The 24,678-nt window shown below is 36.4% G+C and overlaps 1 protein-coding gene across 1 annotated transcript; it reads left to right on the top strand.

Moving 5' to 3' along the window:
- Positions 1-2,165: 2,165 nt before the first annotated feature.
- Positions 2,166-24,335, top strand: LOC150093271 (crustapain-like). The gene is made up of 5 exons (XM_090414071.1): positions 2,166-2,273; positions 9,742-9,845; positions 11,505-11,657; positions 12,445-12,551; positions 24,146-24,335. The coding sequence occupies exons 1-4, from the start codon at positions 2,270-2,272 to the stop codon at positions 12,523-12,525; spliced, it is 342 nt and encodes a 113-aa protein (XP_090270197.1). The 5' UTR covers positions 2,166-2,269; the 3' UTR covers positions 12,526-12,551; positions 24,146-24,335.
- The last annotated feature ends 343 nt before the right edge of the window (positions 24,336-24,678 follow it).

Raw genomic sequence — 24,678 nt, 5'->3', positions numbered from 1 at the left:
ATTACACTAGCTCCATCAGAACAAAATGCAATAAAATGATTTTTTATATAGTTATCAGAAAATCCATATGAATTTTAAGTAGCAATTATAGTAGCATGTATAGATTCCACGGTGGTATTTTCGAGTTCTACAAGATTATTAAACAAGAAGAACAAGGGGCTCGCAAATTTGAGAAAAATTTAACAAAGGGCTGGAGCGAATCCTCGCGAGCCCCTTATAGTTCACCACTGGGTATAGATCATATTGATCTGTTCCGGTCTCATTATCCATCTAATATCCTTTTTTGAGGACTACTCTACCTTATCTTTCCAGTTGGCTTATATTTTAGTATTTGTTTAGGATGTCGGGTGTTGGCCATTCGGTTCACATGTTCAATCCATTTTTGTTCATAATCGTTTAGTTTTTCTTCTATTGATTTTGTTTTTAGTTCTTTTAAAATGTCTTCGTTCCTTTTTTGATGTATTTTTGCAGTTCTTCTGATAAATTCTTTGTTTATCTTGTTTGTTTATTGCCCAAATTTCACTGCCATACAATAACGTGGGCACTGCTAAATATTGTATATTTTCAAACGTGTTTCTTTTTGTACTATATTTGGATTGAGTGTTCTATTTATCAGGTCTATAATCTGTAATAATTTAGAAGTTTTTAGTTTTATGTCTTTTTCTCCTTCATGTGATATTTCACATTCAAGGTAACTGAAAATATTTATCTGTACTATTATTTTATTATTAATAACCATTTTGCTTCTAACGAGCCTGTGTAGCTCAGTGGATGTGGCGTTTGCACACCACGGCGCTTGGCCGCACGAAGGAAGATTTGGTTTCGAGTCTAGTCGGCGACTAGAGGAAATTTTTCTAAGCCTTTTTTCGACTAGTTCCCGAGTTAGTCGATCTCTGGTACGGGCAAGCGGGTTTTTCCTCCCGGAAACTCGGGTTTTTCATCCCGTAAACTCAAGAAAATCGACCGTAGAACCCACATTATTTCAGACATTAAATATATTGTGTTAGGGTTAGGGACCACGAGATGGCGGCACATTTGAGCCGTCTCTCTTCACTGTGTACCGCTTAATTAGTGATAGCCTTGGGTCATCTATCTCTGATTGGTACCAGTGGAGATTGACCTGCCCACTCAGTCTCCAAAAGTTAGATAGGGCTAAATGGCCTCGCCTACTCCCCGTATACGGGAATAAAAAGGCGTTAGCTGATTTTTTTTTTTTTTTTTTTGATTTTGCTTCTAACTGGAGTTTGTCAACAAAATGCCATTGTTTTAGGTTTATCTATGGAAAATTTCATTCTAAACTGTTCTACTATAATGTTTAAATTATATATTACTCTTTGTAAATTGTCTTCCTTATCTGATATTATTACCTGATCATCTTCAAATAATAGCGTATTTATTTTGTTATTCCGGGAAATTTCTATACCTTGATTGTTTAAGGTGTTCCACTGTATTAATATTGCATTAATGTAAATATTGAAAAGTATTTCCGTTAGCGATAACAGAATGCCTTCATAAAACACAAAACTTAATATTTCAAACTACAATAAATTTGTTTAAAGTAACACAACTATTGAAATCCGGTAAGTACATAAATTTTTAACTGTTTTACATATCACTTTTATCACAAAACAATTTCCATAACGGGCACATCGTAAGTGCCGACAATGCGTGTTATGAAAACAAAACTAATAAACATACTAACATAAACAATACGTAAAAATATTCAGAATTTTAATTATGATTATTTTTACAAATTCTTTTACATCTATTTCACCACTGATATTTGCAGTTTCTTTTATATCTACATTCACCTGTTTTAGTATTTTGTACGCACTAGGTCTTATTTTATACATGTAATTTTAGATATGATACAGATGTTTCCCAACTTTCTCTGTTAGTTACCTCCTCTAAAATCCCAACTAACTTTTTAGTACGGGATTTCACAGATGACCCTCCGAAATTCAGTATTTATCACACTGTTCTTTTAAAACTGCGCACCGCAAAAGCATTTGGGGAGTTTTATTGCGCAATCCGTGTAGTTAGGATTTAGAAGTTTTAGTAGGATCATATCACAAGCGAATACGAAAGGGTAATTTTATCCACCAGAGGTCGTGGTATACTAGCAGAGATGATGTAATCATCCTTCTAGTTCATAAGTGTGGCTAGTACTTCGAACAGGTTTGCATTCCAGTCAGCATGAACTAGTCGCAAAGACAGCGAAAGCTTACCCGTGGGTCTACGAGAAGTTATCGGCACTCGAGCAACACAGATGGGTAAGTAAATATTGCATCTCTTCTAGATGTCCTAGGCAAGTGGTGGCAAACCTTTTTATGTGCACGTGCCAAAAATTTATATATATATATATATATATATAATATTTTATAAATAATATTTTAGTTTTTATTTTATTTATAATATTTATTTATATATAAATTTATAATATTATTGTATTATTATATTGATTTTAATGATGTTGGTTTGAAAAAAAAATGCTAGTGAGAAAAATATATATGCATTAACTCAATATAGCAGTCAGCTGAGTAGGGGAAGTAGCAGGTGTCGACTTATGGGCGAAATTTATATTTTACTTTACGAAAAAAGACATTAAAAAGACTATGCGATGTATATGCAAAAGACTTTGCATATACATCGCCCAACGTTTAAGCATGCTCAAGTGGAGGCGATAGTAACTCGCTCGCCGCGTTTAACAACACGCCCTCCCCAACAGCCATTATACTGCAGATGAAAGAAAAACAGGTACTTTTATTGTATCCCTGAATAAGGTACAGATACGTTTGCAGTCGGTGTAATATATTTCTCAACAAATAGTGCAATTAGATACAGTTGGAATAAAAACAGCACTAACTAAAGAATCACATGTCCCTTCTCACAGAAACTATGCCGTATAGATTCAAGCAAAACCGTATGTTACACGGGAAACACAGTATCTAACGCTTGTCCAGTTTTTCAAGTACACGAAATAAGTGTTTGTTTTATTGAGTTTGAAATTCTCGATGTCATTATGACAGATCCCAAAGGCTAACTTCAAATAAAATTCTACCACGAATTGAAACATGCCATCTAATGTGTGTAAGCGTTCGCCTGCCAGCTCAAACACAAATAATCAGTAATAAAATTCAACAAGGGTTTAAACTTTGTGTGAGTTGAGCCTGGCGGTAATGAGAAGTTCCATCGGAACGATAAAACAACACCCCGTTGTGAATGTGTCGAAACTATATTGGTAATGTTGTTATGACAGTTTCAGATGTTATGGAATGGAATTCGGTTGAAGAGAATAAGCATTTCAACTTATGAATCTTAGGACTCCCTGCCTTTGTCTTCGGTAGCGTTATCTTTTGTTAATATCGCACTAATCATATTACTATTCCTAGACACTTCCAGGGAGTCCTAAGATTCATCTAGGGTAGGCACCTACTCCACAACTTTGTCTCCACCACTCAATCCACCAATCACCACGAACCGTAGCTGCACCAACGCCATCTATGGTTCACCTAGTATTTTGTATAAGCGCATAAAAGATATCACCTGTAAATCGTTGACGTGCCAGCAAAATTCTCGGACCTGCCACCTCTGGCACGTGTGCCATAGGTTCGCCATCTAGGCCCTAGGCGACCGCTGCCTAGATAAAAGAAGCACAAAATACTGTCATCATACAGGAGTATAATCATCTTGTAAGCTTACATCGTTCTATTTGCAGTTAATGAGTTTTGAACCACGATTGCAATCAAGTGGAGTGATTATTCATATTTTTAATAAAGAAGAGAAAAGTAGATTTTAAAAAAATGCGAATATTTAATATTTTAAAGGTTTATGTAAAAATTTAAAAGTGGAAATTAAAATAATTTAAAATATAAGAAACAATACATTTATGTGTATGTGTGTTATGATCTATCGAGTCGTTTCCGACTCCTGACGACTCCACGAACATACACGCTCCACACCGATCTGTCCCTGACCATGTCTCTCAGAACCGCCAGTTGCTTCTTTAACTCCATCCACCCATCTAATTCTTGGTCTTCCTCTTCTCCTGCTTCCATCAACTTTAGAAAGCATCATCACCTTCTCCAGACTGTCATTTGCTCGCATAATATGTCCGAAGTATGACAATTTTTGCTTGATGATCATAGCTTCGAGGGAGCAATCTAGCTTTATTCTGTCTATCACTGATTTATTGGTTTGCTTTGCAGTTCATGGTATTCTTAGTAAGCGTCATCAAACCCATAATTCAAATGCATCTATCTTCCTTCTTTCACTCTTTCTCAGGGTCCAACTTTCACATCCATACAGCACCACAGGGAATACCATTGCTTTCACGATTCTGATTTTTGTTGCGAGGCTAATTATCTTTAAAGATCTTTAAATTATCTTTAAAGATCTTTATCTTTAAAGATCGCCCTTAAATTTGTCATTGCTTTTTTTCCGATTAATAATCTCTTTCTAACGTCTTCGGTACAATAACCATCTTTATCAGTTCGGGATCCTAGGAACGCAAAATTGTTAACTGCTTCCATTTTCTCTCCATCTACTTCAAAATCATTAAGTTCACATGTTGCCATAATGTTTTCTTTTTGAGATTAAGTTTAAGACCATATTTAGCACTTTCTTCTTTAACTTTCATAATAAGTTCCTTCAAATCTTCTTTGCATTCTGCTAGCAAGGTGGTATCATCTGCATACCTCAAATTATTAATATTTCTTCCACCAATTTTAATTCCAACTGGAGACTCCTCCAGCCCTGCCATTCTTAAAATGTATTCGCTGTACAAGTTAAACAGGTACGGAGATTGTCGCACCCCTTTACCTATTGCGAAATACTCAGTTTCTCCAGGATCTGTTCGGACAGTAGCTTCTTGTTCATAATAAAGATTCCTCAGAAGGATAATGGGACTCCCATATATACTTATACACCTATACTTATCCGAAATAAGATTTGTATATCAGAGCGTTAGAAGTTCGGAAACTTACAACGAGAGACAAATCGACCGTGAGATGTGGTGATTAATACCCTTGGAGGGTATTAATGGCAATGCTGTAGCCAATGAAGTTCTAACTGAGGCTCGGCTATTGCTGTTACCCTCCTGCCATGATCAGAGCTTTAATAGCTCAATAAGAGTTTTAATAGTTCTTGCTTCGTCCCTTTAAGCCAGTCCTGATAAGGACAAGGAAACTTACAAGACTTGGTCAGATTGAATGGCGATTTTGATGAGAACGGACGTGTTATTTTAGACTGAGCCTGATTACATTGCATGCAAGGTTTCTCAGTAATCTCAAATTGCACTGGTGCTAACACAGTGTGATTCCTACTGTCTCCCCTTCTGCACGAAATGTGTAAGAGGCCAAATGGCCGGTAGGCCCCACCCGCAATGAGAACAAGTGGTGGATTTAAGGTTCTATAGGGAGGTAAGTTTCTAAACTGTGGCCAAGTGAGATGTTGATACTCCTTTTCCCCAATTAGTAGGTTGAAACAAGACTTAATTTGATAGTAGACCAACTCAGTCTACAGGACACTTGATGGCAGGCTTCAAACCCTGCGGGATTATATACTGCTAGTAGGCCATCTAGGTCTACAGGATACTTTGCTGGTAGGACCCTAGCCCTGGGGGATTATTTATACTGCTGTCAACCAATTTCTGCTGACAAGAAATCGTCACTTTGACATGGAAAACATCAGACCCAGATCCTTAATAAGGAGCAGTCCCTAGAGGTACTGAAACTCATAATAGGCAAGTTAGAATCTGACTGGCCAGGATTTATAAAACAATACATTCACTCTAATGATCAAGATGGAGAGGAGGAGGAGAATGAGATTTCACAAGATGAACTCATTGCTGCTCTGTCACCAAAATCCCCCTGTCAAAACAACTCTCAGGGAGAGCACTCTAACAAAAGAAGTACTATAGAAGACCAAATGAATGAAGACATACCAACATCAGATGTCCCGAGGAACATCGAAAAGGTTCCACCAGTTATACTAAGCGACAAGGACAAATGGACCACTGTCACATCAGCCCTTAGGGAAAACAAAATCTCATATTCCTGGACTAGAAATCAAGATGAAGGAGTCAAAATCCACTCAGCCTCAGTCACTGACTACAGACAGCTGACAAGATTAATGGATAACAAAAGTCTTCCATATCACACTTTTGCTTTACCCAGTGAAAAGAATCTCAAAGTAGTACTTCGTGGAGTAACCGAAGGTGTCACCTGTGAAGAAATCACTGCCGACCTTATGAGTCGGAGCCTAACACCAGTGAAAGTGAGCAGGATGCTCAGGGCAGATAAACGGCCAATGCCACTGGTACTCGTAGAAATTGATAAGATACAGAAAGAGATTTGCGAACTGACAACGATCTGTGGCCTCAGAATTTCTACTGAACCACTAAGGAAAAAGTTGACAGCTGGGCAGTGCCATAGGTGCCAAAGGTTTGGTCATGCCCAAAAACCTTGCAAGGCAAATTACAGGTGTTTAAAATGCGGCGAGGGCCACCAGACCGTCATGTGTACAAAACCAAGATCCAAGATCCATTCCAGCTAATGCACCAATTGGGGACGACCTCACCCCGCCAACTACAAGGGATGCATTACACACCCAAATAACTAATGGTCAGGAAAAACTACCCTTCCAACACATTTCAGCGACGCTCAAGACAGCCGTGAAAGTCACACCCCGGTCCAAATCATCTCCAGCTCGACAACTCAAGAAAGGAAACAAATGCCTAAAACTTATGCAGAGGCAGCACGAACAAAGGCTACTCCATCTCATGACCATATAAGCTCAAATCTAACATCAGTACTACCTGCCTCACCATGTTACAAGAATTCAGTATGACAAATCCTTCGCCGTCCTCCACGAAAATATTCCTACAAAGTACCCCCTTAATTCTGACAGCCCTCAATAATGAATAAAAGAAAATTCCACCCCAACTCTCTCATGATCACTGCATGGAACGCCAACGGACTCAACAACAAAATCCTAGAACTACACGAGTTCTCTCACAGACACAATCCTGACATAATACTAGTAAATGAAACACATTTCAGGCCAGCTAATAATCCCAAATCACGGAACTATATTATGTACAAAAGAGATAGACTCACCAGCAGCGGAGGAGGCACAGCTATATACATTAAAAATTACCTAAGCCACAATGTTCTGACCAATCCACAAACCAAGAACCTAGAGATAACAGGCATTGAAGTTCATACCAACAATGCTGGCAGTATCAAAATCTATGCTGTATATAATTCACCCAGCATTCCATTACTGGTATCTGGCTTGGACTCCATTCTCAGCTTCAGACTCCATCATCATGGCTGGTGACTTTAACGCCAAACACATAGCTTGGCATAGCTTCACAATCGACGACAAAGGTCGAACTCTAAACCATTACTCAACGCAACACTCTATTGTTGTAACTGGACCCACAGAGCCCACCCATCACATCTCAACTGGAAGTTCAGATGTACTTGACATAGTCGTCTTCAAAAACATCAGATACCAATATCAGCTGGAAACAATAAATGAACTTCCATCCGATCACAACCCTATACTTTTTAGATGCTGAAAGGCTTTTGATAAGGTGTGGCATCAAGGTATTCCCTACAAGCTCATCACATTCAATATGCCTACTAATCTAGTTAAAATAATTCATTCTTACCTCACAGACAAATACATGGAAGTCAAAATAAATGAAACCGTATCAACCAGATGCAAGGTTCTGGCGGGAGTGCCGCAAGGTTCACTGTTGGCCCGCTTGCTGTTTTCTATCTATGTTGCTGATATCCCTCAAAACCCAAGCTCAACAATCACTGCATTATATGCTGATGATACTGCATTATTGGCAAGATCTCTTAGCCCCAAACGAGCTATCAAGAGACTCCAAAACAGTATTCACACATTAGAATAATGGTTGATGGACTGAAGAATCCAAGCCAACCCACAGAAGAGTTCAGCCATATTGTTCACTAGAAAAAAATCCTCAAATCAAGGAAGATATACATTTACTAGGAGTTAAAATCCCATGTAAGACTACAGTCAAATATCTCGGAGTAATTCTCGATAAAAAACTACAATTCAGCAATCATATAGAAGACATAACTTCAAAGACAACCAAAGTAATAGCGCAGCTCTACACCATGATCAACAGAAAAAGTAAATTCGATATTCAGAACAAACTACTCGTATACAAGATGGTAATTCGCCCAGTCATCACTTACGCATCTCCTGCGTGGAGTCATACTTCGAACACAAATATTCAAAAGCTGCAGAGAACATAGAATAAATGTCTGAGAATGAGTTTGGATGCCCCGTGGTTTATCAGAAACTCACAAATTCACAGAGAGAGGTCAACCTTCCCTACATTACATCTCTCCTTCACGACCTAGCTGAGAAGTTCTTCATCAAGACAATTAATCATCCGAACCCACTGATCAAGCAAGCTTCAGACTATAATGAAGCAGATTTCTGCAAATACAAGAGACCCAAGTCAATTCTATGCTCAGCTGAACACAGTTAATCTCACTGCCCGTTCAGGACGAGCTTAAAGCTCAATAAATCTCCACCCAAAGAACTTTCCTTTTCAGATGGAGTGGAATATAAAAAGCATTTATGCTTCACCCATCAAGTCAGTATCGTTCTTCTGCGGAAACTTACAACAGTGACCGTGAGATGCGGTGATCAATACCCTTGGAGGGTTGCTATAGCCAATACAGTTCTAAATGTGGCTCGGCTATTGCTCGTACCCTCCTGCCATGATCAGAGCTTTAATAGCTCAATAACACCTTATCCCTTCACTGTCCTCTACAGATATCGGGGAATATGAAAAGCATTCTTGCTTCGCCCCTTTAAGCCATGTGATTTGTATATAATAAGAGGATTACATTAACATTATTGCATCAAGAAATTTGAATAATATAATAATTATGGGCTCGGAACCAGCATTGCTGACAATTCAGACCTATGGGTGGAGGGATTGTCTTAAGTATTGTTGACTGTATCCGTGTTTATGCAAACGAAATCTCAGCTCGCATTCTCTAATCCTCAGTAATAGTCTCCTGGCATAAACACATTACATCAATTGCCTCCTCAGCATCCATTCTCTTTCGTTCAGGACGTTATTTTACACCGAGCCAACGCTTAACTTTATACAAATCCCAAATCCATTGATGTTTAGGGTGGTGCACCTAAAACTTCCCTTAAAATCCTTGACACCGTCCTAAGGAAAGCAATTACTTTCATAGATAATGCACACTTACAGATTCACTTGAGTCTCTGTTTCACGGAAGCATAGTTTTGGCGTTGTTTCTATTCTGTAGGTACTTCAATGGTAGTTGCTCCAGCGAACTGACAGCACCATTCTTCCACATTCTGTTGTGTGTGTTAATACAAGAGCGGCTCAATAGCATCCTTTTTCACTGTAACTATTATTTCTCTTTTATTTTGTGTACCTCTGGTCTCTTGAAACTGCCGTCCTCAAAATGGATTTGGCAGCAACTACAAAGTGCAAATCTTAAAAACCTTGTTGTTAGGACGACGTTGCTGCTACCCATTCGAGAGGTTTGCTGTCCAACCAGGCAGGCAATTGATGAATATTTTCACCAAGTAACTTGGGAGTCATTTCGATTTTCTTAAGACTTCATTATACAACGAACTGCCACTGTTTTTAGGCTTTATCAATGAAGTATTCTGCTAATGTTTATTTTGTTTAATCTCTCGATTTAGGTATAACCATGCTGGGAAAGATTGTGGTCATTCTACTGGTGATAACTTTCTTGGTTGAGTCAGCAAAAGACCGTGACTATCACAAAGAATGGAGGGATTTTAAGGTAAAATTTATTTCTTTTTCATCTTTTATTTTGCAGTTGTTTACATTCCAAGAAAGTATTCTGAAATTGTATATTTAAATTTACATTTTGAATTTTCTTGAGGAATATATATATTTATGTATAAGATAAATGGATGGATACCTAAACATTAGAAATGATTTGTGCTTTAAACTATGTCTTCCAACCAACTAGGAAAGGCGAGATGAAGTTTCCTGTAAGTGTTGTCTTCATAAACACCACAAAGGATAGCACAAGTAACGAAGTCAAGAGAAATATGCGAATACCACATAACAGATCACCTCTAAATAATAGTTAAAATAAAATCCATTATATATGAAAACGCCGAAGTCACTTAAAACAAAACAATAACAAATCAGCATCAATGACCTCTACACCCTCTGTCCAAAAAGAAACCGATCTTTTTGAAAATAGAAGAAACTAGTGGCGCCGCCTGTTGTATCTTTTAGTTTTCGAAAGCAGCAACCTTCATTAGTGTTGTGTCCACTGTTTATGACATTTGTTTCATTAGAAACCAAGTTATAGTGATAAGAAATGAAGGTGTGTTTTAACGGGAGAATGTTCTAGTGGGAAAATGAGTTTCAAACAGAAAGCTGAGATTGACTTTTGTGTTAAACTTGGTAAAAGTTTTACCGAAACGTGTCAAATGCTTCAAAAAGCATACGGTGATGAATGCGTATCCCGTACTCAAGTTTACGAGTGGTTCAAGCGAGTACAAAGTGGGCGTGAGACGCTTGATGACGACGAAAAGCCGGGCCGTCGAAAAACTGGACTGAGCGAAATTAACATCCACAAAGTGCATGATTTCATCAAAGAAAACTCGAAATCGTCCGTGAGATTGATTGAAGATCAATTGGGGATTCCAAAATCAAACTGTGCACAACATTTTGACCGAGAGTTTGGGACTTCGTAAATTGAATTCGCGATTTGTTCTCCACAAGTTGACCGACGACCAAAAAATGTATCGAATTGAACACTGCAAGGACCTCATTAAACTGCTCGTTAGGACTCAAACTTCCTTGAAATTATCGTTACTGGTGACGAAACGTGGTGGTTTGAGTATGAGCCAGAAACAAAGCGCTAGAGTGCTGAGTGGAGACCACCAGAAGAGGGGCATCCGAAAAAAAAAGTCGCTTGGAGAAGTCAAAAGTAAAGACAATGCTAATTAGTTTCTACAATTCCAAGGGCATTATCAACAAAGAATTCCTTCCGCCAGACTAAATGGTCAATAGTGAATTTTATCTCGAAGTGTTGAAACGATTGATAGTGAAAATTTGTCGGTACGGAATGAGTATCGTGACGACCGACTGTTCGTCAAAACTACAGTTAGCAGCTTGACAAAGCTATAGGATAGGACAGAATAATTATAAGAATGATCCAAACTTTTATTAATTATCAGCCACTATTTCTCCTTCATATCATAAAAAACCCTTTTCGAATAGGGAATTCATAACAGACCTAAAAAAGCAGAAGTTATTCTCACCATTCCTTCCACCACCACTCTGGTATTAGATCTCGTACCAAGATGACCTGATCTTACCATTTGACAATTATATCAAATTTTATTATTTTATTATGTTAGATATAGTTGAAAAAAATCATTTAATAGTCCCAGATAATTATGATAGTCTTTTCCTATAGAAAAAATTCAACAAAAAATATGAAGATGACGAAGAGGATCATAAAAGAGAGCTGATCTTTATAAACAATCTCAAGTTTATCGATGCCTCTAACGAAATGTATGACAAGGGGGAAATTACCTATCAATTAGGTATCAATCAGTTCTCAGATTTGGTAAGTACTTGTAAACAGATATTGGTAGTACGGTACTGTGCACATCAGTTCTTATCCATACATAAGCAGTATTATAACGTTTCCATATTTAAATTTCCCCCATTTTCCAGAAAAATAAACCACCGTATGAGAACAGGTAACTCATGTTTACTTGAAAGGTTCTGATAGGGTTCTTTGGGTTCTAGACCGAAAATGAATCCAGGTCTGTAACTGAAGGGCATTGTCAATATGGACAGAGCTACGAAGACTTGAAAAATTCATAATTTACAATTAGCAATGCAAAATCAAAACAGTCTACAAGCCTTTCAATTATTTCCTGGTTGATGTTACTCCAGCTAAATCTTAGATTCCTAAAGGCACTTTAAAGATATGGTCTCAGAAAAGACCGAGAATGTCATGACCTCAAGAATAAGGACAGACAGATGCCATCTTCTGATATTAGATTCAAATATGTTTTCTCCTGTCATAGACTGGATATGAACTCTCAGACTGGGTCTGAGCTACTGAGGTCTGAGCTCCTTTTACGTCAGTAAAACAGACTCAAACTGCTTTTACTGTGTGCATTCGCGCGCGCGTTCTTAAATTTGAGTTGAACAAAAGATCTAAGATAAAAACGAATCCTCGAATATATATTGCTGCCCATGCTTATTGTATGACATTTTGATATTTTAACTGCTCGTTAATTATGCTGATGGTAGTAATGAGATCATTCGACATATCAGTACACTGATAATAATTTGAACATTAAATAAATCTGTATTAAAAAAACAAACTTTTGTCATTACAGACCCATGAGGCATTTGTCGAAAAGTATCTATGCGGTGGAAATCCCGGCCGATTATGCTCTGGCTCTGAAGAAAGCGATTAATATGCATCCTTAGAAGGTTAAAGAAGGTAGATTGTATTAATGTTAACAATCTGTAATTCAAGATTTTAGATAATCCGGTAAATTATTATTTGTATTAGCAATTCCTTTCAAACAAATCTACTAAGTGAATTATTCGTGCTTTATTCCCCTGGAGAACTGTATTCTCTCAGAAGAGATTAACTCGCACATCCTGTTTTACACAATTATTTGTTATGCTCTGTAAGATGTATCTGTCGATTTGTGAAGTGTATGTATGTCGTACCAAATGTTGATGTAGTTTCCTAGGTTTTGGTGTTAGGCAATTTTGTGGTAGGTTGTTGAGTAATGTGGGTATGAGATGTGATCTCACTGCAGAACCATATGATAGACACACACACACATGCACACTAATAATTCATATCTCCCCTCCCTTCTGGTTGCCAGAACTGCTGCTATGCAGTATGGCATGGATGGACTATATGAAGCTGAACGTTTTAGAAGGAGTGAGGTACTACGTTGTTAGGATTTATCCTCGTGTATCTGCAAGTGTTCGGGATGAACAGTTTAAATGCTGGATCTCTCGACCAAGAGAATTCCAGACATTTGTGGCTTCAAATACTGAATCTTTAGTAGTCATGCAACATCTAAAAGTTTCTGTCTTGTTTGATGAACATTCTCTGACGATTCAACTAACGTGGCATGGTGCAAATAATGTTGAAAAACACATGTGCCATTTGGGAAGATCGTTACCAGGCAGAGGATGTGCTGTTCAGCCAAAACGAATAGGTGATTTCAGCTAGATACTGTACCATGTGATTTGGTGTGCCATTTTAACTGATCATCACACCCTCTTCAGATACCATGAGGAGGGTATGCTGAAACAAAGAATTTGCATTCTGCAACATTCATAATAAGGTCTATGGGAAATGCGGCTCAACAAGTTTCCCAAGGAAATATCTCTATAGTGTAAGGCAGTCCATTCTTCTGTTTCTACTAGATGAGGATATCAGGGTGAATCCTGTCCCATCAAGGTTTCGTCTGTTTCCACCGCGTGCATACAACTTAGTTGGAAAAGCAACATTTCCAGTCTTCAGTTGTCAAATGACGTTTCTCACGCTATCTGTGAAACACTTCCATTCCATTTGTCTTGTGTTTAAATTCCATGCTTTAAAAATATCATAAATAAACATCATCTTTCAGTCAATGCTGTAAGATGATGCTTATATTCCCGATATCTGACAAATTACATTCTTTGTCCATGTCTATGAGCAACATCGAATGAATTTTGAATGAATCGCATGTTATACATCTCCAGTATCATGTTTACTGACTTTCACCCTTATAAGAGTGATACAACGCATCTCAAGTAGGAAGAGATAAACAAAGATATTTCTAGGAAATCCTTACATTGCTCACACGCACGCACGCACGCACACACAAAGCTCAGACGCGAAGAGACGTGCCTGAAATCGCTTTTGCTTCTACCTTGAATTAGTGTTGTATCGAACAGAAAAACTGGATGTATCTAGCATCGACTGATAGCTCGTGCAGTGCTCTATCTAACAGTGAGTAACTTACGCTATAGTTTCATAGTTCTAAGCGGGTATGAGTGAAATTTTATTCTATCTTTATGAACTGAATACTGTTGGTCAGACTATCTATTGTTCAGCTACCTCAAGGACAACGTCCCAGTCCTAATAAGAATAACTGCAACAGCAAGGGCTTACGCCTCCCACCCCCTCTCCCAACTGCTGCCACTGAAGCCTATTCAATGGAATCGTCACTTCTACGAACAAGCTGGAAAACTGTCAGTACACTATCTTAAACATTGTATCTTAGAAAGCTTAGCAGTTCAATAGGAAGGGCTGTAACACACACCTTTAAATAACATTATGATTGTGGCACGGGACGAATTAGAGTTGGGAAAAGCTCGAGATTTGCTGGGTGACGTTGGCAAAGTAAACGGTAATTTAAGAAACGATTTAAAAAAGTACATACTAACTGCAGTTAGCGAACTAACCAAGGTTTTCAATAAAAGGAAAAACGAAACTGAACTAGCAATAGAACTACAGGCAGCTACAAACAACCAGGAACAGGTTAACGTAGCTCAACCTACTCAGCTATACTCGCAAGTCGTTACGAATTTGAAAACAATCCATGCTATAAACTAATAGTGAAACCGACTGCTCAACTAACCAGCGGGGAAACTAAAGATATCATCAGAGAAAAAATAGACCCAAGGAAAATGAAAATCGGAATAACAAAAATGAAAAGTAATAATAACGCAGGAGTCTTAATTGAATCCAAAGAAAAGACCGACTTTGACTTGCTACATAACGAAATCACGAAGTAATGCAAAGACACGTTAGTAGCAAATCCCAGCAAGAAATATTTTCCAAGACTAATTATATATGATATTCTCAGTGAAATTGATACGAACAACCCAATTGACTCAATCCGCATGAAAATGAAGAACTCTTCAGAACCGATACAATGCTGACACAAATTAAAAAACGAACAAGAGAAACTGAATTATTGAAGTCAATCCAACGGTGAGGACCAAATTGCTAAAAACTGGTGTCAAAATGCTGTAGAGCATTGTGCAGACTATGTAAACGTTCTGAGGTGCTTTAACTGCAATAAATTCCACCATCACACACAAGACTGCAGCGGAGGGGGGGCACCTATCCACTCTGCACTAAAGAAATTAAGTTCAGCGAGTACCCACGAAATAAGTCCGAGATGAACTGCATAATGGCTGTAAATAACTTTAATAGAACTCATAAATAGAAAAAATATAGGACTAAAATTTATACAAGAACCCTACAACATCAACAACAAAATATGCGGCTTTCCAAGCAATTTTAAAATATTTTCCAAAGGATCTGAAAGAAAGAGAGCTGCAATACTAGTGGTCAACCCTGAAATCGAGGCAATATTAATTTCCCAGAACAACGAGGACTTGGTACTTATCGAAATTACATCCAGAGGAATTAAAACTTTCGCTGCAAGTATGTATCTAAACTCTCACGCTGACATAAAATACGACCTAGAAAAAATGGGCATCATCGTGGATTTTACCATCAACCACGGTCTACATTTAGGAATAGATAGCAACATCCTTTCGGTATTATGGTTTAACGAAAACACAAACAATAGAGGAAAAAATTTAGAAGAGTTCATAGTATCAAATTCCCTACACATACTAAACGACGACTCTAACAGTCCATCATTTGAAAATACCAGAAGAAGCAGCTTCATTGATCTGACAATAGCAAACAACGCTACCCTGGGTTTCTGAATGAAAATGCGAAGAAGAGGAAAGCTGTCCTGACCATCGCATATCAAGTTTCATTATCAGTAACAAAAATTTAAACGAAATACACAGCACAAAAACCATCGAATTAATATCGACTACTTCACTAATAAAACCAACTTAGAGAATTTTATAAAATCATTGAAAAGAGAATTTCCAAGCCTAATCTCAGATCACTATAATGCGAACAGCGAACAACATCCCAGCTTACACAAAAACCTAGCCATCTGGGCATCAGTACAAACCGATACAGACTTCCTCGCTTCTGCACTTTCATCAAGGCTCATAAAATCCAGCGACCAAACACTCAGAACAACCAGTAATCGAAACATAGAAGGAAGAAAATCAATAGCTTGGTGGAACGACGAACTAACATTCCTAAGAAAACGTGTTAACGCACTCCGACGACTATACCAAAGACCCTAAAATAACCAAGATTTGAGAGAGTAGAAGAGTGAACTACTATGAAGCCAAATACAGCTATGACTCTAAAATTACAAACGCGAAAACAGAATCATGGAAAAAATTCTGTACAATTTCAACCGTATCAAATCCTTGGAATTGCATATATAAATTAGCAGCAAGCAAGAATAAGGCAACATCTGTATTATTAACTATCAAGAAAACAGACGGCATCTACACTAAAAACGACGTAGCAGAAACTAACTAACGACGACTTATTTACAACCAAAAAAATCGAGTTAGTATTAAGATCAATGGATCCAAGAAAAACTCCTGGAGAGGACGGGAATAACCAGCGATATATTCCTAAGAGCGTTTGTCGAATTCCCAGAATTGATAACAACAGTTTACGACGAATGCCTAATAAGAGGTCGATTTCCTTCAATATGGAAACGCTCAAAAATTATACCCATAATAAAACCAGGAAAAGAAACAGCCGACGAAATTAGCAAATACAGACCAATCAGTCTCATAAACGTTGCTGATATGTTACTATAAAAACTCCTAATAAACCGAATAATGCACTATGTCTACTCAAGAAACCTATTAAGCAGCAATCAATATGCATTTAGACCTCAGTCCAGCACAGTAGACGCAATTACGGAGGTTAAAGAGTTCACAGAAGACAATCTACACCAAAAAAAAGACGTACTACTGATCTCACTCGATGTGCAAGGAGCCTTCGATGCTGCGTGGTGGCCAGCCATAATCAATCAATTAAGAGATTTAAAATGCCCAAGAAACTTAGTGTTCCTTAGAAAAAATTATTTTACAGATATTTTATGCTACACCTTTCTGGAAACATACACTAAAATCAAAGATAAAACGAATTTTTGTCGGTCTATCTTTGCCTTTAGATTTTTTATCTTTGTATTGATCTTTATGCCGGTTAAGCAGAGTTCAATGCCTTATAGCCATACGTATAATTGAAGGACAATATCTTTCTAGGCAGCTTGCGTTATTGCAGCTCGATCTGCCTGAAAATACAAGAATTGTCTTGTATATGACGTCACTTCTGGACAGGTATAATGAAAGTTACAACATCGATCCTAATTATTACGAAAACCCGCTTCACTACAGTAAGTGGCCTCGCCCAGCAAAGAAAACAAATATTAAGGAGAAGGAAAGCTCCGAAAGCAACGATTTTCAAATATACACTGACGGAAGCAAAACCGAAGGGAACGTCAGTTGTTCTTTCATTGCATACAACAGACAGTCCATTATACAAGAACGCTGCGCTAGGCTACATCCTCTCTGTTCCAATAACCAAGAAGAACAACTTGCTATAGTTCAGTCACTAACATATCTCCGGGAATTAGAAGTCAACCCTTCTCATCAAAAGACAGCAACAATTTACAGTGACAGTTGAAGCGCTATTGGGGCATCAAAACCCAGAACAACCATTTTATATTACCACATTTTATACAACCATGTTATATTAACGCTATAAGTTAATAGAACAGACAAGAAAGCTGGTTCGGAATCTTCCTCTGGAGGGTGAAATGAAGTTCTGCTGGGTGAACACGCATACTAGGGTAGCAGAAAACGAGAGAGCGGATCAGTTGGCTAAAGAAACAGCTAGAAACGAACGGCTAGAAACAGCTAGAAACGAACGGCTAGAAACAAGTCACCAAAAATACTCAAAATCTAAAAACACTTGCAGAAGAGAAAAGACTGACTTGTGGGAAAAAGAATGGAAGACATCTAAAAACGGATCAACCACAATAGAATTCTTGCCAAGCATCAGAAGTAGACTATGGCAGTAGTAGTCCAGGCACCCAGTTTGTTCATTTAAATTTACACATTTTATTTGAATGAAATATTATATACAATTTGTATTTACTGAATCTAACAATACAGAAAATAAATAAATAAATTGAAAAATTCATCAACGGATCTTCCCATGCTTGTGGAATTGGCGTCACGTGGTTTTTGACAAAGTGACTCTCATCTGAAAGATAATTTTTCATTTGGTGTTTCATTGGGAATTTATTACTGTAGTAAAATTAAGGGTTGCATATTTATTTTCTTGAAACCAATACATATACTTCTGAGAATTATTAAAAGCACAGAATCTTTCGTTATGTTTCCAAAAGCATTTAAAAGTACACGTTATGTTTTCCCTTTTTGGGCATCCAATTTCATTTAAATCAAGAACAGGCCTCCCTATTAACATCGCTAATGTTTTTGATTTTTCTCTTCCTTTGGCAAGTAATATATGATATTTGCATGTTGATTCTATCATCCAATCTCTTAGTTTGTCCAAATCTAGTGAACCAATTTCCCACTTCAGCTGATGGTTATATTTTATTAACCAAGAATTCTGTTTTTTAACTCTTTCAGGTAATTCTTTCCAACTACAAGGTGATTTTGTCAATGCATATCTTACAATAATTCCATCAGAAATACAAATTTCTTTAGGAAATAAATTTGAACTCTTATTCAAAAGAAATTGTACATCAATTATAGCAATGATAACTGAAAATTCGTATTTTTCACCCACTGTCGATTTTTCATAATCGTTTTCCTTCATTCTTCTTCTTCTTCTTCTTCTTAGATTACTTCATATAGCACCACAAGTAAATAGTTATTTATTATTATTATTATTTCACTGATTATTAGCTCTGATCATATATTTTATGGTAACTTTCTGTTACAAAATTCTAAACAATTAGAACTTTTCACAAAGAAACTTTCAAAGAATTTGTGGCTCAGCCATTATTTTTAAATTACCAAACACAAAACACCACAACACAAAACAGAAGCTGCAGTGGATGAACGATTACCTTAACTCCAAAGTCACTCGACTCTGGTATTTTCTTATAGGTCTGTTTACACTTACCATTCCCTACCCTGACCATTCCTTCAAAATGAACCTTTTGCGCAGATGAATCAACGACATGCTTTCACGTTCTGCTGGATATACTGTTGGTGTGTTTTTATCTAACTTTGTGTGGGGAAAGGTAAAATTTGTATATGTGTCATTTTTTCTTTACCAAACTTTAAGAGTTAAAGTCACGTTTTGGGTTAATTAGCTGCTCTCTCTCGCTCTCTCTGTAAAACAACCAAATTCTAACCTTTCAGATTTTCGATTATGTGAACGAATTGTTTTCATTTAACTCAAACAATGTCAATAGGTAGCACTAGACAATTTATAAAATAATCAATACATGGATATTAGTTTTCAACAATTTTTTTCCTGTCCTGGCATTAATTTCACAGCTTTGATTTTTTTAAATAATTAAACAGAATTGCATTAAGATATAAAGTTGTGGATTTAAATATCAAGTTCTAATCAGAATAACTGAGTAAAAAATTCACAGTGGAAAATCACAACAACAAAAACACACATCTTTGTTCATTTAAGTTTACAAATGCATATTTTATTTTGCTGAAAAACTATTTACAAGTATATTCACTGAGAAAAACTCGAAACATGTAATTACCTAAAAACATTTCACAATATTTAGTTTAGACTCTTAACATTTTCCAAAGAGTTCAATGAGTAAATTTTTGTTACCCACTGTTTCTTGGTTACATTACATCAAAATAGCTGGTCACGCAAAATAATTTTTAAATCAAATACCATGGTAACCACACTTCAAATCATTTGATATTGTGTCAGTCTGGAAATGACACCATGCCTCCCTAAACATTCTGTGTATTCTTTTGTCAGCAAATATACACAAACAGTTTTTGTAAATGTTCGTAAATGTCCCTAAATAAAGAATCTTTATCGAATTGGATAAAATCTTGAAAGTCTAATTTTACCATAGATGAATTTAATTGAGTGGCGATAATTTTCCCCATGATACAAATAGATGGTAATTCAGTTTCCAAAAATAGCGATTATCAATGTCGTACATTTTTGGTGAAAATCTCTCAGCTTCTTCACAACTAATAGAAAAAACTTTACTTCCATCAGCTCCTGTATCATCAAGTATTAGTTCCCCATCTTGGCATTTCACAATATAACAATCACCAAGGTCCATTTCGTAGTCAACTCTTCATTGCAAGTAGCCGAGGATATCAGACCACTTCCTGCATAACTTTCCCCAAGTGGTCCTGGATAAATACATCACAATGTATATGTGTCTTTTAAAATAATAATCGATTTCCATCCTTATAGAGCTAGGTGAAGAGTTTTGTCTTGTGCTATTTTCCTGAAGAAAGAATATTTCAATGACTTTTGTGGCTCACCAATTATTTTACTTTACTTTCCTGGATACCAATCACCACAACACAATACGATAGCTGCATGGGATGAACGAATTGCCGTAACTGCAAAGACACTTGACTCATTTGTTTTTCCTTATAGTACTGTCTAACTGACCCTTAATCTTGACAGTTCCTTCCAAAATGAAACTGTCGCACAGATGATTCACAGACATGTTTCTAGATGTTGTTGGATATGATGTTATTGTGAGATTATCTTACTTTGAGACATCATAGGGCAAATCTTATCTCTGTGGCTCGAAGAGTATTCTATATTATTTGTCCTTATTATGTTAAGTATTTTATCCTCAAAAAGTGTTTTTGATGTTAGACAATGTGACTATTTCTCTCATCATATGTCCGAAATTGTTGGGATGGAAAAAAAAATAGCATTAGCTGGTGGAAGTGAAAAGGTCATCAATAGGGTAAGAGATGTCTTCCCTGCAATGCTCCCCCACCTAACCCCATCACTCCATATTCCCCCCCTCTCGTCCCAGAAGATGTCTGCTCAGCCTAGTGGAGATGAGTGAGCTCATCTTTTGCGGATATCTTTTAGTGATGTCACCTCCAACTGATACTGATAACTTATTAGGGAAAAAATATAAAAAACGCGATAAAAAAACGAGTTTTTTATGATAACTTTTTCGGAAAAAACGCGTTTTTTTATTTATTTTCCTAAAAAGTTATCAGTATCAGTTGGAGGTGAAAACACTAAAAGATATCTGCAAAAGATGAGCTCACTCATCTCCACTAGGCTGAGCAGACATCTTCTGGATCAAAAGGAATAATCGGGTATTAATTTAATAGCCAGAATTTTAGTGGACAAAATTTTACCTGAAAAGTTACAATACTGTAAGAATTTTTATTTTATTTTACAGAGCCATTTGTTAATAATAATATTATTATAGTCAAATAAAACGTAACATAGAAATTAACAAAGTATATATTACAGAGCTAATATTCATTTGAAATAATAAGAAATAACTATTTATTTTTTGTGCTGGCAAAAGAAATTTCTAAAAGAAAACGCAAAGGCTAATTCAAAAACCTTGTTTCTCACAAATATCCGTAACTTAAAATTACTACTGCTAAAGAAAAAAATAAATAAAATAAATAAATTTCAGTTAGAGAAATAGGTTAAGAGCACAAGGAATCGCAGGTAAAATTAATAGTCAATATTGGTTTTAAAAATTAAATGTAAGCATTAATTTACTACAAGAATAAATTCCGATGATAACGAAGAATGAATAATTTTAGAATATGTGTCATCGCTATCATGTGAAGGCTATAATCCCTTAGTCATATCCTAAAATTATTCATTCTTCATTACCGTCGGAATTTATTCGACGGTAACGAAGAATATCCAAACTTGAGGAAATGCTACCTTTTGAACAATACCGCAACTTACGGATGTGACTCATGTCATCTTCATGAAAGACCCTTTGAAGAAAACCGCTCGCTGGGGGATATTGCTCATGATGATAACATAGCATCTATGGTCTGTAATCTAAAGGAATAAGTACCCATCTATTTCAGGTTTCAGTATTTACAGAAATTTCGTTCTTTGTGGTTTTTGTGTTTGTGTTGTGGTGTGGATATAAAGTTCAACTATTTTGGAATATTCGTATTTAGAAAAGCCATTCTGGAAATCTCTAAGTAATTTTAATTTAAACATAACAATTGATAATTGTAATTTCAATAATCACTGCTCGTATGTTTTTGGTAAGCGTAATTCTAATACTGAATAGTTTTTTTTTACATAAGAATAATCATAGGGTACATATTAGAGTATCAAAATGGATACATTAGGGACTTTTCATGTCTAATGTGTATGTGTGTGTTTAAGGACACCATTATAATTAAATTATTCAGAAACCTAATCACACCCGCCATCACGACATACTCTAAGAATTCCCACCCTTTAACAGTAAAGAAATACCCCAAAATGTATTGGAAAATTAGTACAACCATCTATAGAAGAAAAAAAAATGTGTTTGAGTTACATTAGTATTATATATAATAAAATTATTCAGAAAACCTAATCACACCCGCCATCACGACATACTCTAAGAATTCCCACCCTTTAACAGTAAAGAATTACCCTAAAATGTATTGGAAAATTAGTACAACCATCTATAGAAGAAAAAAAAAAACTGTATGTTTGAGTGACATAGCATATAATTAAATTATTCAGAAAACCTCGAAACTGTGAATTTCCAAATGCATAACGTCACCATTCTTATCTCTAAACATCACCAAACACACCACGTGATGTCCCCGACAGACGAGGGCCCCAGCGAAATTCCAAACATTCCAAAATCAATAACAACAAACATTCACGTCACGATTCCTTATCTTATCTTGATCTTGATCTTGTCAGAAGTATCACACCAATCACAACACGATTCCTTATACACTAATATATCTCCCTTTCCATTCAAAACAACAACGTCACTTATTTACAAGTAACAAATGATGTCACTGATATTCATCTGACAACAACAAACATTCACGTCACGATTCCTTATCTTATCTTGATCTTAATCTTGTTTAAAGTGTCCCACAATCACGACATGATTCTTTATCTCTAATATATCTTCCTTTCCATTCAAAACAATAACGTCACTTATTTACAAATAACACATGACGTCACCTATCTACATCTCATAACATCACCCACCCACGTCACGATTCCTTATCTTCTTGATCTTGATCTTGTTCAAAGTCCCACCAATCACGACACGAATCCTTATCTCTACCATCACCCATAATTCCATACGCGAACCAAAACTCAAGAACTGAAGCCATTGGCACATATGCCCCCAGGGAAATTCCTAACATTCCAAACCCATGAAGCCATGCCAGCAATGACGTCAACCAATCACGTCACGATTCCTTATCTTGATCTTGTTCAAACCGCCTGGACTACTACTTATGGCTGAAAAGACACGCCATTTCTCCAGGTTTAACCACACTACTAACGAGACACGGAAAACTAAGACACTATATACACAGATTCCATATCCTGGAATCGCCATTATACTTATAGTTCACAACTTCAACACACTGTTGACCACATACTCTACGACTATCAGCTACTGGACTTCATCCGGATGCCCCTAATACAACATGTCGTCACTTCCGGAGACAACTGGCCAGTATCAAAAGAGAGACTTATCGAAGAGTATTACTCAAAATTAATTAAATTTGCCAATAAGTTCAACTTTCAGTGCTTGTAATCTAACAAATTACTGATATTGTGTGAATTATATGGTGTTAATATAAAGATATATAAAATATAAATGTAAATATGAATTTAGATACAAAAATATAAATATAAATGTTAATCAGTGCATACATGGCAAGGCATTGTATGCAATGGAGCGTGTAGGAATAAATTACCTCCTGGTATTGTTACTATTGGGAGGAAAATACACACACACACACACACACACACACACACACACACACACACACACACACACACACACACACACCAAACTTTCCATACAAAATATCAAACTTTTGTTAGAAGGTTTGGCATGTCCCAAGGAAGTAACATCAATTACTTTTTTTTACGAATATCCTAAATAAATTCAAGCTATTCAAATTTAGAAACTTATTACAAGTTTTTATTTTTATTTTTAGGACAGAAAATATGAGGTGTGTCCTTCAGTAACGGATTCAAGAAGATTCGAATATAACTAAAATTTTGTAAAATAAATAAATAATTATTCTGGGTGTAGGATAGGTTCTTATATTAGATATATTGTATGTATAGTGGAATATGTTGGTACTGTAATGTGCTTGTATCTAAATATATGGAATAAAATAAAATCATAATAAAGAAACAAATGACGTGAGGGACTGAAAGAAAGGGATAAGTGATTGAGTGAATATACAATAAACGTGACAGAATTCCACACAAGAGATTAATATAAAACTTGAAAGGAATCTGGAGGAGCTAAACGGGTGACTATACTGGAGTTCCTAAAGGCTAAGGATGAACTACATTTTTACGTGTATATGAAAAGATTTTTATGACTACATCCAAATGTGAATCAATGTATTGCCAGTATACCAAACAAAGTATATTATACAAAAATGTGTCATAAATTTCGTACAAATTAAATTGCATTACGTTTTCGACAAAAGTTACAAATTTCCTAAGGACGTAGTTA

The sequence above is a fragment of the Typopeltis vanoorti genome, chromosome 24 (genome assembly GCF_054136105.1).
Source record: "Typopeltis vanoorti isolate ZY-2024b chromosome 24, IOZ_Tvanoo_1.0, whole genome shotgun sequence".
NCBI classification, from domain to species: domain Eukaryota; kingdom Metazoa; phylum Arthropoda; class Arachnida; order Uropygi; family Thelyphonidae; genus Typopeltis; species Typopeltis vanoorti.
This window is presented reverse-complemented; position numbering and strand designations above follow the sequence as displayed.